This window comes from Myxocyprinus asiaticus, chromosome 1 (assembly GCF_019703515.2).
Source record: "Myxocyprinus asiaticus isolate MX2 ecotype Aquarium Trade chromosome 1, UBuf_Myxa_2, whole genome shotgun sequence".
Classification (NCBI taxonomy): domain Eukaryota; kingdom Metazoa; phylum Chordata; class Actinopteri; order Cypriniformes; family Catostomidae; genus Myxocyprinus; species Myxocyprinus asiaticus.
The window spans coordinates 20,288,232-20,304,010 of record NC_059344.1 but is presented as its reverse complement, the minus strand read 5'-3'; the positions used below and the strand labels follow the sequence as shown (position 1 = coordinate 20,304,010).

General features: G+C 36.8%; 2 protein-coding genes across 3 annotated transcripts; one reads left to right on the top strand and one right to left on the bottom strand.

Annotated features, from left to right (window-relative positions):
• The first annotated feature begins 3,735 nt into the window (after window positions 1–3,735).
• Window positions 3,736–5,862, top strand: si:dkey-112a7.4 (uncharacterized). Of its 2 annotated transcripts, none has more exons than XM_051705950.1 (3): window positions 3,736–4,019; window positions 4,170–4,438; window positions 4,974–5,862. In XM_051705950.1, coding segments are annotated over exons 1-3 (357 nt in total). In that variant the 5' UTR covers window positions 3,736–4,017; the 3' UTR covers window positions 5,060–5,862. The 2 variants fall into 2 exon arrangements, with proteins under 2 accessions (XP_051561910.1, XP_051561918.1); XM_051705958.1 differs by having other exon boundaries at window positions 3,741–3,825.
• A 149-nt stretch (window positions 5,863–6,011) lies between these two features.
• On the bottom strand, window positions 6,012–11,681 carry LOC127445707 (claudin-7-A). The gene is made up of 4 exons (XM_051705937.1): window positions 11,162–11,681; window positions 7,771–7,935; window positions 7,229–7,313; window positions 6,012–6,904 (listed from the first exon to the last, which is right to left on the bottom strand). Exons 1-4 carry the CDS (start codon window positions 11,382–11,384, stop codon window positions 6,742–6,744), a joined length of 636 nt encoding a protein of 211 aa, XP_051561897.1. The 5' UTR covers window positions 11,385–11,681; the 3' UTR covers window positions 6,012–6,741.
• Window positions 11,682–15,779: the final 4,098 nt, after the last annotated feature.

The window sequence follows — 15,779 nt, the reverse complement described above, 5'->3', positions numbered from 1 at the left end:
CTCGTTTTCCCACATCTTGTACAGTTGATGACATAGCTTATGCATGAGCTATAAATACAATAAAATTAAATATTCTAAAATAGAATTTGAAGTATTTGTAGTAATGTATGCCTGCTTCAAATGATCATAATAGTGGGTCAGAAAGTAGGGAAAAAGTTTATTAATACTGTATAACGTGATAGTGACTGTCAGGATTGGACGATTTATGTATTTTATTTAGCACTAAAAGCCAACATGCCAACGTGTGCAGCTTTTAATAGTGCTAATCGCCACACTACAGGGTCTGGTGTAAAATTCTATTGGTAAGATATTTAATTAGTTATTAAAGCACACACTTTGTGTTGTGAGGATGTCATTTTTCTCTGGCTGCAGAGCACGTTACATCACAGCTGGTGCTAAGATGGCACCTACTTCTGGGGTAGTCACGGGGACCATACGCTAACTGAGCACCGCAATAGAGATTAATGGAAATGCTAATGGATAGCTCTCTCCAGGTATTTTAGAGCTCCTTGGTAAAAATAGCTGTCTGAGCAGAGGTCCTATCTGAGTATTTCGCGGTAGCTGGTTTGCAAGAGTCATTCACTATAGAAACCGCACTCCGCCATGTTTATTGTTTAAATCGCCTCCCAATGCAGAAACTCTGGTAGGGAAGCACATTGAGTATGTTACTTCATCTGTTGTGTCTCTCAGCTGTCATAAGCCTTAATGCTGAAGCAGTTAGTTTAACTGGATTTCCCAGCTGTAGTAGTATAGTAGTAATCTGAGTGATCATGGAGTGAGAGACAATGCCGATGACTTCAAAGAAACTACTCACTGACTGACAGCGCTGACTCAACTCAGCTGGCTCATAACACATAAAAATGGTCTTTTGCCACTACTGGCTGGCTAAAATCTTTAATGTCACAGGTATAAATGAAAATCCCCCAAATTGGCTGCTCTTTTACATATATGGGCTGCTCTTTCACTTTCACATGTCCAATCAGATTCGAGGACCAGAACTAACTGTTGAATAATACAAAATAATGAACATAAGTACAGTGGATAGACACTCACAATCATCCATGTCCCCCCAGAATTCACAAAGTCCAGTGCTCCACTGGCCATCCTGTTCTACTGGGCCAGGCTGGGACTGTACCACCCTCACTTGCAGGGGGATGCTGACTCTTTCCATGGCAACATCAACACCTGTTGCCCTTTAAATATTAATATATGATACTATATTACAGGAACTTTACATTTATTGTTTTCTACTGTATAACACACTAAAAAGCTGAACAATTATGAACTCAAAATTACTTGTCAGTCTGTTGCCAAATGTCTTGGATCTTGAAAATGTGTGTATCTGAAAACTCAAAATTAAATATAATCATGAATTAACTGTTTTTTTTTTTTTGTTTTTTTTTTTGCCATACTCTCCAATGCTTTTACAACACCTTAAAATGAGATCAGGCGACATCTTGTTTTGTACAACAAATACACAATTCTAACCAAAATTCTATACTTACATTCCATAAAGGTTAATAATCATGTAATAACAAAAGCTGCACAGATCTGAGAATGTACCATTAATTGTTCAAAACATTGAAAAAAAAAAAAAAAACAACATAAACAACATGTATAATATGCAATTCTTCCCTGTAGCCTGCATAAAAATGAGAACTCTTAGCTATATTATGTATACTGTAAACCTCAGTCCATAATCATTCTGAATTAGAACAATTCTGTACTTACAAAAATAGAATTATTACCTCTATCAAACAATCTATTGGGATGATTTCTTTTTGTTCCACCACCTTGTGTCCGTGCAGGTCATAGAGTATGGGAGAATCACCTAACTCTAAACAGTGTTGACTGTAAACAGGCTACTTGCTTACTGTATGCTTGCAGTTCTTTGACTGTAAGGAATTTGACTAAATGCTGATGACTAGTGAACAAAATTGTACATTAACATAATTCATCAACTTGATTTAATCACTCAAATACAGAAGCACATATTGTGAGTATTGTAGCTTTTTACAGTTATAGTCATATTGAATGATTTTGTTCTAATCCAGCAGCAGGTACAAACTAAGATCAAGGCAATACAAATGTAAATATAAGTGTAAATCTGATGTTTATTGTAAATTGGTATATGTCTCATCACTGTCATGACTGCTATGTTGCTCAGAACTGATGATTTTAGGTTGTGTGTAGCTTCCTGTTCACAAGGAAAGTGTGAGAGGGCTGTCTGCAGTTGGACATTCTGGTTAGTCTGCAAGCCTTTGGTGACTATTCAGTGTACGGATTTGTGAAGAACACACTGCTGGCTACCAATTGTGTACTTTTTTTTCTGTTGTAGAGATGGATAGAGACTATGGCTCCCTGCTCAGCACCCTCAAAAGGAGGAGGCAGCTGACTGCTGATGAGTTTAGGTTCATAGCAGAGGAGGACATGGCTCATGAGGGCATAAGCACACAGGAGGAAGATCTGCTGGACCAGGAACTACTGCAGGAAGACCCGGACCACGAGGAGGTGGAGGATGAGATGGAACCTGATCCCCAGCCAAGACCATCAAATGGGTATATATGAATGTGTATGTATTGTTTGTTTCTATTTCTCATATGACTGATACAAGACTCATATGAATTTATATATATTCTGTTCATGCACTCCTTATTAAAAATGTATTTACTGTAGATATTTCGAAAGTTTGATTTTGTATGTTTTGCTGTGTAATTCGTGTGTAATTCTAATGTTAAAATTAAATAAAATGTGTGTTTTATTGAACACATAAAATGTATATTTCAGTGTTTGTGTCCTTCAATTTCAGATGCAAACTCAATTTATTATTACAGGTGCTCAAAAGGAGTATTTGAGGAGTGGTCATGTGAAATGAATCTAAATGTTTGTTTTATTCTGTTTTCCCACTAATCACTAGAATGGTCATAACTTTTAAACAATAGATTATATTTCTAATCTGTCTGCTATTCTACATTGCCCACAAAATTATGTATATTTCATACACTCTAAGTTTCCCTCTAGCTTGTAAATAAAATGGTTGAAAATGCAGTTGTCTGTTGAAGTATGGTGGCCGGAAAAGATTTTTGTAAAAATTGCTGTGTGAAATCTTATTGATATAGGATGATTAGCCTTAAATAATCATACATATATTTATATCATTTGAAAGCCCTAGTTCTTCTCTTCAATATGGTATATACAGTTCAGGTGTGTGATGTTATATGAATATGAATATAATATGAATTTTATATATATATATATATATATATATATATATATATATATATATATATATATATATATATATATATTCTGGCACAGAATGGAATTTTCGGAATTTTGGGCTCAGGCATTAAAGGGTTAAAATGAATAGCTAGGGTCCTTGCAAGAGGAACATCATATTTGGGGGTCCTTCGCATCGAAATATTTAAAAATCCCTGGTACACACCACTTTTAATGGTCTTTGCATCCTTTTTGAAGCTTGAAAGCTCTAGTCCCCATTTATTGTATTGCATGGAAAAGAGCGACCAGTATATTATTCAAATGTTTAACTTTTATGTTCCATGGAACAAGTGTTCGGTTCTCACGTATGTAGGCTACAGTTGGCGAGCCCACACAGGGTGGGTGAATCGTCAATAACAAATAACTGCCCACAGGATCTCACGACATGAGCATTGGGCCCTCCCTCGCTGTGACGCATACAGAAACGATCAAGGAAATCCCCAATTGAGAGTTACGACAGACTCGGCTCATAGTAGGCAACTTCCGACTCGCGAGGAGCGCAAACCAACGCGCTAAACGCCGCATAGCGATCGACATATTAACCAAGTAAGGGAACGCTGTGTCCACTCTTTTGGTCAATAGCAAGGTAGGTACGTCTCGTTGTTTTATGGATGTAACAGATGTGGTTATGATAGGTTTGGGCAACAAAATATTGGGGTAAAGCGAAAGCTGTGTTGTTGACAGGCACACGAGCCCATCCGGTGCGCGTGATGAATTTGCTCCTCATTTCTGCTGTGCATGCAAGTATCCAGCACATGAAGTATCCGGATACAAAACGCATGCTAATAATATCAGCTGTAGTCTTTTACTGATAACAATTATAACTAAGGTTTATTATTTCACGTATAGTAGGTTGGTCTATTCACATTGCGGTATTTTGCTTTCCCCAGGTGTTGCAAGCATTATCAAAGATTTGACGCCGTCGCTGAAGTGCACAACCAACGACTTGTGGTCGTTTTTTTTATGACTACATCTGCCGAAGTACAGCAGGAGGACATGTATGGCATGGCAGAAATGCCCGGTCTCATACCGCCGTCAGGTGCACTACAGCCCAGTCCCGTTATCCCGTACAATCAAGGGCAAGCAGAGACAAACAGATCCGCACCACGGGGAATGCAGCGAGCCCCCAAACTTGGACAGATCGGGCGGTCTAAGAGAGGTGGGTGTTCAGCCTACTATATGTTATGTTATTTATTTATTTATTGATATGTTAAAATAAATTATACATTATTTAAAAAAATATATATATATAAGATTTTTTATATAATTTAGGAAGAAGGTGCTTTTATCACTATTTTGTGGTTTATATTATTAAATAAATGATTATTTTAAATATATATATATATATATATATATATATATATATATATATATATATGATTTTTTTTCAAGTATCATTTGACAGGAAGGTGCTTTTTATCATTATTTGTGGATTATTTATTATTTATTAATTTATTTATGATTAAATATATTATTAGTTATTTTACTATATATATATCTCATTGGGCAGGAAAGTGCTTTTTATTTCTATTTTGTGGTTTATTTATTTATATAAAAAATATATGATTTTTTTTTATTATTGTTTTTTAAATATCATTTGGTAGGAAGGTGCTTTTTATCAGTTTTTTGGCATTCAGTTGTTTCCAGTTACATTGCAAAAATATGTTTCTCATTTTTTTTCTTTTATTTTACAGTGGTTATTGATGATCAGGACTTGGACGATATCATAAACAATAATAGAAGCTTCCCGGTGTCTCAGAGAGTATCACCTGTTGCCTGATGCATGGCTGACTTTGCCAAAGCTGTTAAGAGGCCAAAACAACAAGCCTACAGAGTTTAAATGGACTATACTCTCCTTCTCTCACATGTTCTCTCTTGCCTTCACTTTACAGCCTTCAAAGCTTTCACTGCTTCAGGTCATAAAAAAGTACTGGTGACTTTGCTTCATGTCCTCTTTATGCTTGTCCATCACTTGGCCGATGTCGTGCTTCTGTGGCACTGAACGCACCAGTCCTGTTTACCTCCGGCTCAGACATTTCTTTCTCCAAAGTGAAGATCTTGATGGTCTCTGATGTGACAGGGCTATATCATTAAACTTGCACTTTACTGCAGATAAAGAAAAATGAAGCTAACCAAAGCCAAGGTTGGATTACTCATCTCCTAAAGAGGACATTTTCCTGTGAAACTCTGTTAATGTGTAATGCGCCATTTAGTAAGACCTGTGGTTACCTTGGTAACTGGGGTCTGCTTGAAATCGTCTCAGAAACACTGTGAATGATATCAGTTAATTGGTAATAGTAAGGTGATGTTTTTAATTGGTCACTGTTTGTATGGGCCTTTTACCTTTGTTTTGAAATGAAATGAGTACAATCATGAAAATGTATACTGACTGAGGTGAACAATCAAAACATCTAAATTGATCTGTGATGCTGGTCAAATTGTGCATGGCTCTTAAAATAGTTTTTGACTTTTAGATGTTTGCATGGAAATTAATGGATTTTTGTAAATTGTTTTTGGGGAAGTGCAGTGGGGGAGAAATAAACTGTGCATGAGCAACTTTACATTAAAGTGCTAGTGTAAACATTTGAGGCACTAGGATGGGTTATTCACGTTTGGAATGTAAGTAATTTTAAACCAAAGGAATAATAACAGTCTGTTTTGACATAAGCAAACTTTATTGAAAATAAGAAAGTAAAATAAATGCATAAACAATATCTAACACTGCGATTATAAGGTGTAACACATTTTTTAAATTCATTTTAGAAGATTTTCAGGGGGGCTCAGGGATGATAACAGCATGAACAGGATGTGAAAAATAAGTGATGTATTAATGCTGAAATGTGTTACACAAATGCAGATATGGGTTTTACTCCTAATAACAGGATATTCCTCATCCTCAGCAACCTGTAAAACACTGCATTTACATTGTATTAACCATGTATGTGTATCATCATATAAACATTATTAATAGTGTTAGCTGTTACCATTCAATTGAAAAAACAAAAACAGATCTTGAAAAACTCCCTCCATTTTGGACGACACTTGCTTAGAGTGTTGCTTATAGTGCTCCCTATTGGGCACCTTGGAAACATCAGCATATCTGACTATCCAAGTTTCTCTTCTTTTGCAAAGACAAATCAACCTAGTTGCTTTCTTTAGCGAAACAATGGAGGCTGAAGCATGCTGTGAACATTTACACTGACGTTATATTCCTAGAATCCAAAAACTCCCAGAGGGCTTTGTAAATATATTTATTAAAAACAGTTTTTGGGCAACTGATTTGCCCATTTTATGAAGGAGTGTTAGTCAGTTTGATCTGTTTTCCACCTCAGTGACAGCTGTGTAAGCTCACATCCTGTATACCCAATTTAAAACCACACAACGTGCCCTGTCCATTATTCTGTTGAAGTGATTCTTCACCTTTTGAAGTTTCAGTCTCTGTCCAGTAAGAGGCAGTCTTGATCAGACATACTCTTTGTTGCTGTTGGCAGACCGAGGAGGGTTACTTTTAGGATACTTTGACACTTGTTTACTTCGAGGGCACGAGGCCGCCAACATGGCTCCTCCGAGAACATCAAGAAACGAACCACCCCATGCAATGAAAATGGCTGCTCCAAACTCAAACCTAACAGAAAAGAAAATTGAAAAATAAGCAAAAACGTTATGAAAAGCTAACTTGTTTGAAATTGGCTATAGTTGTAGGACAGTGTTTCCTAACGCTGTTCCTGGATGCCACCAACACTGCACATTTGTTTACGTCTCCCTCATGTACCACACCAAATTCATCTCATCAGCACACTAGTAGAGTGCTCCAAGAACTGAAATGAGTGTGTCAGATGTAAGGGGCGGGGACACATCCAAAATGTGTTGAGTTGGGGGGCATCCAAGAACATGGTTTAGAAACAGTATTCCAGAAATTGTGCAAAGTATGTGCAGGTGTGGCGCTCACTTGGTGTTCACTGGGGTGAAGGGGTTGTAGAAGGCTCGGATCACATTATGGGCAAACCATGAGCAGGCAACAATTGCGCAGAGGGCTGCATGAACAAAACATACAGATTGTTTCAAAGAAAAGAGGACAGAGGACCTTACTTTCTTTGCCAGTAGTTCAAAGCACTCTTCAACACATGCAATAGCCTAATAATTATTTTGGACACAACTTTAACTCTCTGGGACTCTTGTGAACTACTCATACATAGTGATAGGTTGTCCTTTGGCAGGTATGATCACAACTCTGCCTACACATTAAAACTTTTTATTTTTTGGCAGATGAATACACATAATCTTGTGTTTTCACAACCCTGTTTGCTTTGATGTTCACTGACCTCCAGACTGAGCAGAGAAGCTTGATAAAAGCACTGATGTTCTTTAAGTTGTATAAGGGAAGTTCAAAGATGTTCACATTGTAAATTTACTTAAGCTGGTGTGAAGTCTCCACACAAACACAGTCTGTCTCTGTATTTTTCTCTCTCTGTTTTGCACGCATACACTCACCTCCCACTAGCAGTATGATGCCTCCTGTTATGGCCGTGCGAGACTTGCGAACTTTGTCATCGGCTCCACAAGTTGTGCACTTCATCCCCATGCAGGCCACACCCAGACCAGCAATGGACACAATGATACCCACAATCATCAACGCACGGGTCGCCTGAAGATCACCTGCAAGAGAAAGATAGAGACGTACAGAGGACAGTCTTCTTGTTTACTCATGATAGCCCTATCATGCTCCTTTTGTGATTTTTTTTCAGTATGAAACTGGAAGGTGAGATCTTTACGAATCTCGAAATTGCGGAATTCAAATGAACAATCTCCCAGGAAATAGCTCAGCTGTTTTGCTATTATTTGTTAATCTGAAAAGCAATTACTAGATTGATAAATTTTTCAGATGAAAATGTGAGTGGTCCTTGAATGTGCAAAAGTCACTGCCACAATGCTAGGGTGGTTGCCAGGGTAATTGCTATTTGGTTGCTGAAGTTTTCTGAATGATTTTAGCTGTTTTGTTTCTAGAATAGATTGCAACAGTCTGGTTCTGGAAATATAAATCCAGTTACATTTTTCCATTGGGTAATTACCGAAAACATAAACCTTTACAGACAGACTTAAAGGGATAGTTCACCCAAAAATGTAAATGCTCTCATCATTTACTCACCCTCATGCCATCCCAGATGTGTATGACTTTCTTTCTTCAGCAGAACACAAACAAAGATTTTTAGAAAAATATCTCAGCTCTGTAGGTCCATACAATGCAAGTGAATGGAGATTAGACCTTTGTAGCTCCAAAACTCACATAAAGGAAATGTAAAAGTAATCCATAAGACTCCAGTGGTTTAATCCATATCTTCAGAAGCGATATAATAGGTGTGGGAGAGTTATTTCAACTTCAACAAAAAAAAGTTACATTTTTGAATTTCTGTTGAAGAACTACTCTACAATTGATCCATAAGGAAAATGCTCAAATCAGAGAATTGTGGCAAAGAAACTGCGGCAAAAGAGCCAAGCAGCAACCACTCATTTCCATGACGCACTGCAATTGAATCTTAATCGAGTCTTATACACTCTCAAATTACTCATATATTCATATATATATATATATATATATATATATATATATATATATATATATATATATATATATATATATATATAATATTTTGCAGTATACATTAAATATAATGATTCTGTACTTGCAATCAACAATTTTAAATCAATAGTTTTATTATGGTCTATCATTTTTATTTTTATTACATCATTCACAATGCTATATGGGATTGTGGTTCATTTCCTCATTAAAGACGATACGCACACATTATTACACCTTTGTTTTTCAAATACATTTTGCTTCAAAGTTAGTAATGTTGTAACTCACCTTATTCACCTTGGAGGTGGTTGGTTTAATTCATGGCTTAGAACTCTTTAATGAAGGATTTTATGAAATCCCTATTGAAAAAAATAATGTGGAAATACTTCCGGAACAAAGTGGGCCTGAAAAAGTGGACAGGCACTGCTGCGCTCTGTTCCTATGCGGATTCTATGTTATTCTGTTGCTAGGTGCTTGCTGGGGTGTTGTATTTGGCAGTTGCTTACAAGTCAAAAGAACCCACTGCCAATTTTCTATATTCCAAGTTTAATAATAAGGTTAAAGGGTTCCTTCAAATCCCTCACTCTAAGTATGAGCAATACCTACTAGCCTGAGTAGCCTTAGCGAGCACCACTAAGTAATAACCCACTGTATACTGTGAGAAAATGAGAGCAATGAAAAATGTCCAGTTTGAAATAAAATCTATCACTACTGCAATAAAGCTGAGGAAGAGAGAGTGAGAGGCCATTCCAACAAGAACCAGTCTGTGTCAGTACAATCCTGTATACGTGCACACAAAACCCACCAAGAGAGGGAAAGAAAAAAAGTGTGAGGGGTGGGGGTGCAGGCTGTAGTGAAGTGGAAGAATTATTCTTCTGCTTTACTCAATAAAGCACAATAAGGCATCTCTTGCCAGGCGAGGAAAACAGTCAGCTGTGAAATTTAGAGGGACACCCTTCATCCTCATTTTTTCTTTCTTGTCTTGCTCCTCCTTCCATCCTAATTCAACCTGCTGTCAGGTGCAGTTCCAACTTGTTTAAACTAGAAGTTTCCCAGTTTTCTCAGAAACGAGCACAGCAGTTCTGCACAGAGCCTCTCAGTAAATACACCAATTCAAGAGGGAGTGAACTGTCACATTGTATTATCTCTACAATGTAGAGAGTGGTTATAGTGTTCCTGCTAACTAAGGAGGGATGTGTGGTGTTGTGGTTTCCTAGCCAAGTACTTGGGGAACCGTGGATGGAATGTTTCTGTGACAACCATAAACTGAAACACTTAATTCAATTAATCAACTTCTGATTTATTACTGTGGTGGTTGGGTGTGTTAACAAAAATACTCTGGCAGGTACATGGGAACAATAGGTTATGTTCTTCCCAGAGAAGTACAGGCGGCTGTCACTATGACGTCCTGCCTCGTTACATTACAGGCATACAGTAGATTGAAACTCGCATTGGCGAGGCCAACATCCATTAATCAAGCAGTGGCTGGGATTGGCACCAGTGTTTATTTGAGTGTGTGTGTGAAGGGGAGAGGGTGGGAAAATTAAGCTTCAGGTGCCAGGGAATTCTTAACCAATAAACACCTACAGATTTACAGTAGTGTACACTGGACAAGCCCTTATCTATAGGGAAATCAATATATACAGGGGGTTTAAAAGTTTGAATCCACATTAAAAATCTGAGATTCAAATTTAAACCTGGAAATATACAGAAAATATAAGGATTTTGAAAAAAAAAAAAAAAAATACAAATAAAGAAACGCTATAATATGAATGCAAAAATTTTTAGATTCTGCATTATTTTTTAAGTTACTAATCATATGACTGTTATCCTTTGTACAAAATGTCAGATTTCCTTGCATCCATTCATGCAGGGATAACACAGATCATCAGGTTTTGCACAAACTTGATGAAACCATGCTAACTCAAGTGAATGCTAACATTAAAGGGGGGCATACCAAATGCTATGAAATGCTAAAACATTTATGTTTCAATTCAACTATCCACTCAAATTGTGATATTTTTGTCTGTAATGAAAAAAACTGCATTAAGTTAGAAAAAAAAAAAAAAAAAAAAAAAAATAGAAGAAGCTAATTAGAAGCATTCTGCTGTGAATGTCACCACAACACTTTAGATCATCAAATTAGACCTCAATCACACCTGAATGGTAAATGTTGATAAAACTTGCCTGCGATGGAGAGAGATATAAACCCATCAGATCTTAGGTGTTTCGAGTTACCTAATATTCCACATTACTGTAATAGACAGACAGACAGACATATAGATAGATATATAGATAGATACTCACTGTCTAATTGCAGAATGGAGTCGTAGATTTTGCACTGAAGCTGCCCTGTGCTCTGAAAAGCGCAGGACATCCACAGTCCCTGGTAAGTGGCGACCGCGGTGATAATGCTGTCCCCCACGTACGCGGACATTTTCCACTGCGGGAGGACGGTGCCCACGATGAGTCCAATGATGCCAATCAGTGAGAGACCAAACCCAAGCAACTGAACGCCTGAGTTTGCCATTTCTGAGACGTACGGCAAGCTGAGCTACAGTTGAGAGTAATCTGCTTAAAAGATGTTTCTAGTTGTTGAGCAACAGACACGATGAATCTTGGTGACCGTCTCGTGCTCTTATTCCCGACTCCAATCCCCGCACTTGTTACTTTCTGTAAATCGGCGCTTAAAAACACTGCGAGGAAGTTGAGGAAATATTCTACTCTCCGCGACAAGAGAGATCAGTGAGCTAGCGGTATTTCTACCTCGGCACATACACCATACCAGTAAAGGTGTTGTGTAAAACTCAGATGCTGATGTGTAGTCTCGAAGGGAAAACAGGCATCATAGTTTGCGCATGATGCTCGTTGTGCCATCGGTTGTGGGTTCGTGACGTCATACCAAATAGAATCACTCGCATCATCTGGACTTAAATAAAGCGACAGGTAACACACTTGCTTTAAGTTTATATTTGCTAAGAAAATTAAACTTATTCTTTAGAAGTGTCTTAAAATGGGAAACATGACAGCTACATAGTTGGACTAAATTATGCTATTTTCTTGAAACCCTTTGATACTGTCCTTGAATAAATCAGAGCATGCATCCATATCACTGGCATTTCCAAATGAATGTATTCACTAAAATCAAAACGTTCTAAATTACAACTGCATAAATTTAGATCATATTCCAATGACAAAATTGTGCATTTCATGTTTACTTTTACTTGTACCATTTGACTAATGACATATAGAAGGCTACATATAATGAAGTATACAAAACTTTATAAACACGTCAACTTACTGATCAAAACCAGTACAACCAAATTGTGTGAATGATAATAATGGACATAATAATAATACATTTTAGTTTGATTTAAATTATATTGACTATCAATTACAGAATACCTATTTATTTATTTATTTAAACACTGGCATACTGTACAAAACTCTCTGCAATTTAACTCCACAGGAACTTTTATTTATTATGAATTAATTAATTAATATATTTTTATTTATTTATTTATTTATTTATCTATTTATTTAAACACTTGCATACTGTACAACACTCTCTGCGATTTAACTCCACAGGAACTTTATTTATTTATTTATTTATTTATGCCAAGAGAAAAAGTTTCACATAAATATTTATTTACAGTGCAGGACAGTGTGATAAAGAGGGACACATACATCACTGGCATGCTGTTCATCACTCTCTGCAATTTAACCAACTCCACATGAACTTTGGTTGTTTTTGAAGCTCCTTAGTTCTTTTCTTATGACACTTCTTGACACAATGATGGGACACTAGGTCAGCGACTTTTGTCATTAGCAGTCATTCACTTTCCTTGAAAGTATTGCTTGTTTTTGTGTACATTGAATAACAACAACAGCAATGACTTTTTCTTTGTGTTGTGGTACATGAACAAACTAACAAACTAACACTACTAAGAAGGTGACTTTGTGTAGATTATTTAGTGTTAAAGGGATAGGGAAATGAAAATTTCTCTCATCATTTACCTTCATGCCATCCCAGATGTGTATGACTTTCTTTCTCCTGCAGAACACAAAATATGATTTTTAGAAGAATATTTCAGCTCTGTAGGTCCATAAAATGCAAGTGAACGGGTGCCAAAATTTTGATGCTCCAAAAGCATAAAAGGCAGCATAAAAGTAATCCATACGACTCCAGTGGTTAAATCAATCAGCCCAAGTGTGGGTGAGAAACGGATCATTATTTAAGTCATTTTCCCTCAGGCGATATGCATGAAGAATGTGAATCACCAAAAACACAAGAAGAAGAATGTAAAAGTGATCTGTTTCTCACCCACACCTATCATTTTGCTTCTGAAGACATTGATTTAACCGCTGGTGTCTAATGGATTACTTTTATGCTGATTTATGTGATTTTTGGAGCTTCAACATTTTGGCACCCGTTCACTTACATTGTATGGACCAACAGAGCTGAGATATACTTCAAAAAAATCTTTGTTTGTGTTCTGCTGAAGAAAGAAAGTCATACACATCTGGGATAGCATGGGTGTGTAAATGATGAGAGAATTTTCATTTTTGGGTGAACTATCCCTTTAAAATGACCATTGGCATTGCCCATTCAGTCTGGGGACCCCAGCACTTACATCTATACCATTGTCCTATAACAACACGTGTGTCACGTCTAACCATTCCATCAGTTGACCTCTGCACTTACATGTTCCAGTAAGAAGGGAAAAAATCCCTGGAACACTGTCAAGTATTGTCTGCAGTGCAGAATTGGCTCGAATGTTACAATGATCTCACTAGGGAAGGAGAAAATATCCATAACCTGGACGAAAGAAAGCGGAAGCAATATAATGATTTTCACTCCAGAAAATGTTTATATTTGACACCCTGATGAAGATATGGAGTTTTGAGTTTGGTCAAGATTATAATTTCAGATGTTATTTCTCCCACTTAATTTTCTCTGTCTTTTGTTTTTCACTGTAGAATTAAAGTCACTGAATTTGCTTGGATGTTAGGACTAACAAGCAGTGTTACTGTGCAGTTTCACTGAGCAGAGCATTCCTCGTAAGAGCTTCTCATTTTTTTTTCTAAATTATGGTAGAGGCGAAGAGAAGATGTGTAGATTAGGGAAAAATAACAGTTGGAGAAGTGGAGACTCGTCTTTGCATCAGGAACATCTTGAAATTAGCGCACACTGCCCTGATCACCCCTGGTAACGTGATTTATCTGTCACCTTATTGGCCAGTTCCTGAGCACTGGGCCAAATAGCCTTGACACACAAAAGAAACTCTGACGTTTTTTGAAGCTTCTGTCCCCACATAGTTCCAGTAAACAGACAACACTTAGTAGAGGGGGACAGACAGTGGTAAATCATCCCAAAGAGGAACAGAAACCCCCTTCATGGCTTTTCTTCAGGCTGGCTCCAGGGCTTTTTGAAGTTTAAAGAAAGAGTGAAAAAATAGTGATTAAACTAGTGTAAGCCTCTTTAGAAGCCCACTGAACCGTTAGCAATAAAACACACGGGCCTCTGGTTTCTCCTCAAAAGTGGTGACGCGGCTAATGAGGTTTTCTCATTTCATTATTTTTTTCCCTCTTTCTTTTAGTTCTCTTGTTATGCAACTAGGTGCCTTCACAGAAAGGTATGTAGACAGTCAGGCCAAACTATAGGTAATTGCTGAACTGAAAAGAACAACTAAAATAATTTAGCATAAGAAAGCCAAACAAACAACTTATGATATCAGACTGAATCGGCTGATTAATGTGCTTAAATACATCTGTTGAAAGAGACTGTATTTTCATAGGAAAATGCTAGTATCTATTATTTTTTTTTATTTTTTTTTTTTTGGATTAATGAAACATTATAGCATTGTGCAGTGGTGCAGGGCAGTTTGATAAGTTGGTTACAATGCGAAAAGAACAGGGATAAGAAAGTATGAAGTTTAATTGTAGAAAACTGTCCTTGAGATCAATGTTTACTTCAGTGGGTAGCCAAGCACTCAAAAAAAGACAAAACTTCAATAAGAACACAGTACCCATAGAATATAACAGTACTGGATAAAAAAATGAGCTAAGAATCACAATAAGCCACTAGGAATGTAGTGTAATGCAAAGCTGTGCAACATAGTGGAAGAAGCAATGAGTTAGGGGTTGTGTCAGTACCAGTGGTCTAGGCTGAGATTATTACATTAACTTAATCAATTTTACATGATTTAATCATAAAAAGGTCTTTGTTTTTTCTTCTTCTTCGAAATGTAATCGGAAAGTCTTTCATTCATTTGCTTGTCTTGAATAGAGCAGTAATCTAGCTCTAGACACGTGTTCAAATTGTTTCTTGTGCAGCTCTAAAAATTCACCTAAATAGGCAGGCTATTGTTTTTTTCTTTTTTTCTTTTGGCTTTACAAGTAAAGATTTGCCTAATTAAGGCATATCTACTTTAAAGATAAAGGTATTTACAGCAGTAGGAGACTCAAGTCACACAATTAAAGGAATATTCCGGTTTTAATGCAGCATTTGTTGATGTTGATTACCACAAAAATTATTTTGACCCTTCTTTTCTTAAAAAAAAAAAAAAGCTAAAATCTGGGTTACTTTTCATGTTAACTGAGGGTAAGCCAAGAGTAAGTTGCCTCATAAACATAATAATAAACTTAAAACATAATATTAGTTAATATTTGTAATATAAATATATTTTGTCTTTATTAAAAGTTTTGTCTCGTTTGCTAAAAAAATCTATATGGGCAGTGTGATGATTGGTCATCAGTTCATTTAGTTTAGCATAGCTACAGGCTGGCTGAGCATGGAGTATATAGCACGCTTGTCAGACTTCATATCCTAATGACTTACTGACGAGTCAGATCCAGGAAGGATCTAACAAATGATTGCTGGCAGACAGACACGTTGGAGGCGGTCAGATGCAAATGTCTACCA

Excerpts from the sequence above, each read along its gene's own strand:
- si:dkey-112a7.4 (XM_051705950.1), top strand. Across the intron at positions 4,439-4,973 it reads GATCGGGCGGTCTAAGAGAG|TGGTTATTGATGATCAGGAC; the intron begins GTGGGTGTTCAG and ends TTTATTTTACAG.
- LOC127445707 (XM_051705937.1), bottom strand. The coding sequence starts at position 11,384 with ATGGCAAACTCAGGCGTTCAGTTGCTTGGGTTTGGTCTCTCACTGATT. Across the intron at positions 7,936-11,161 it reads CTCCATTCTGCAATTAGACA|GTGATCTTCAGGCGACCCGT; the intron begins GTGAGTATCTAT and ends TTTCTCTTGCAG. Across the intron at positions 7,314-7,770 it reads CATCATACTGCTAGTGGGAG|CCCTCTGCGCAATTGTTGCC; the intron begins GTGAGTGTATGC and ends TTGTTCATGCAG.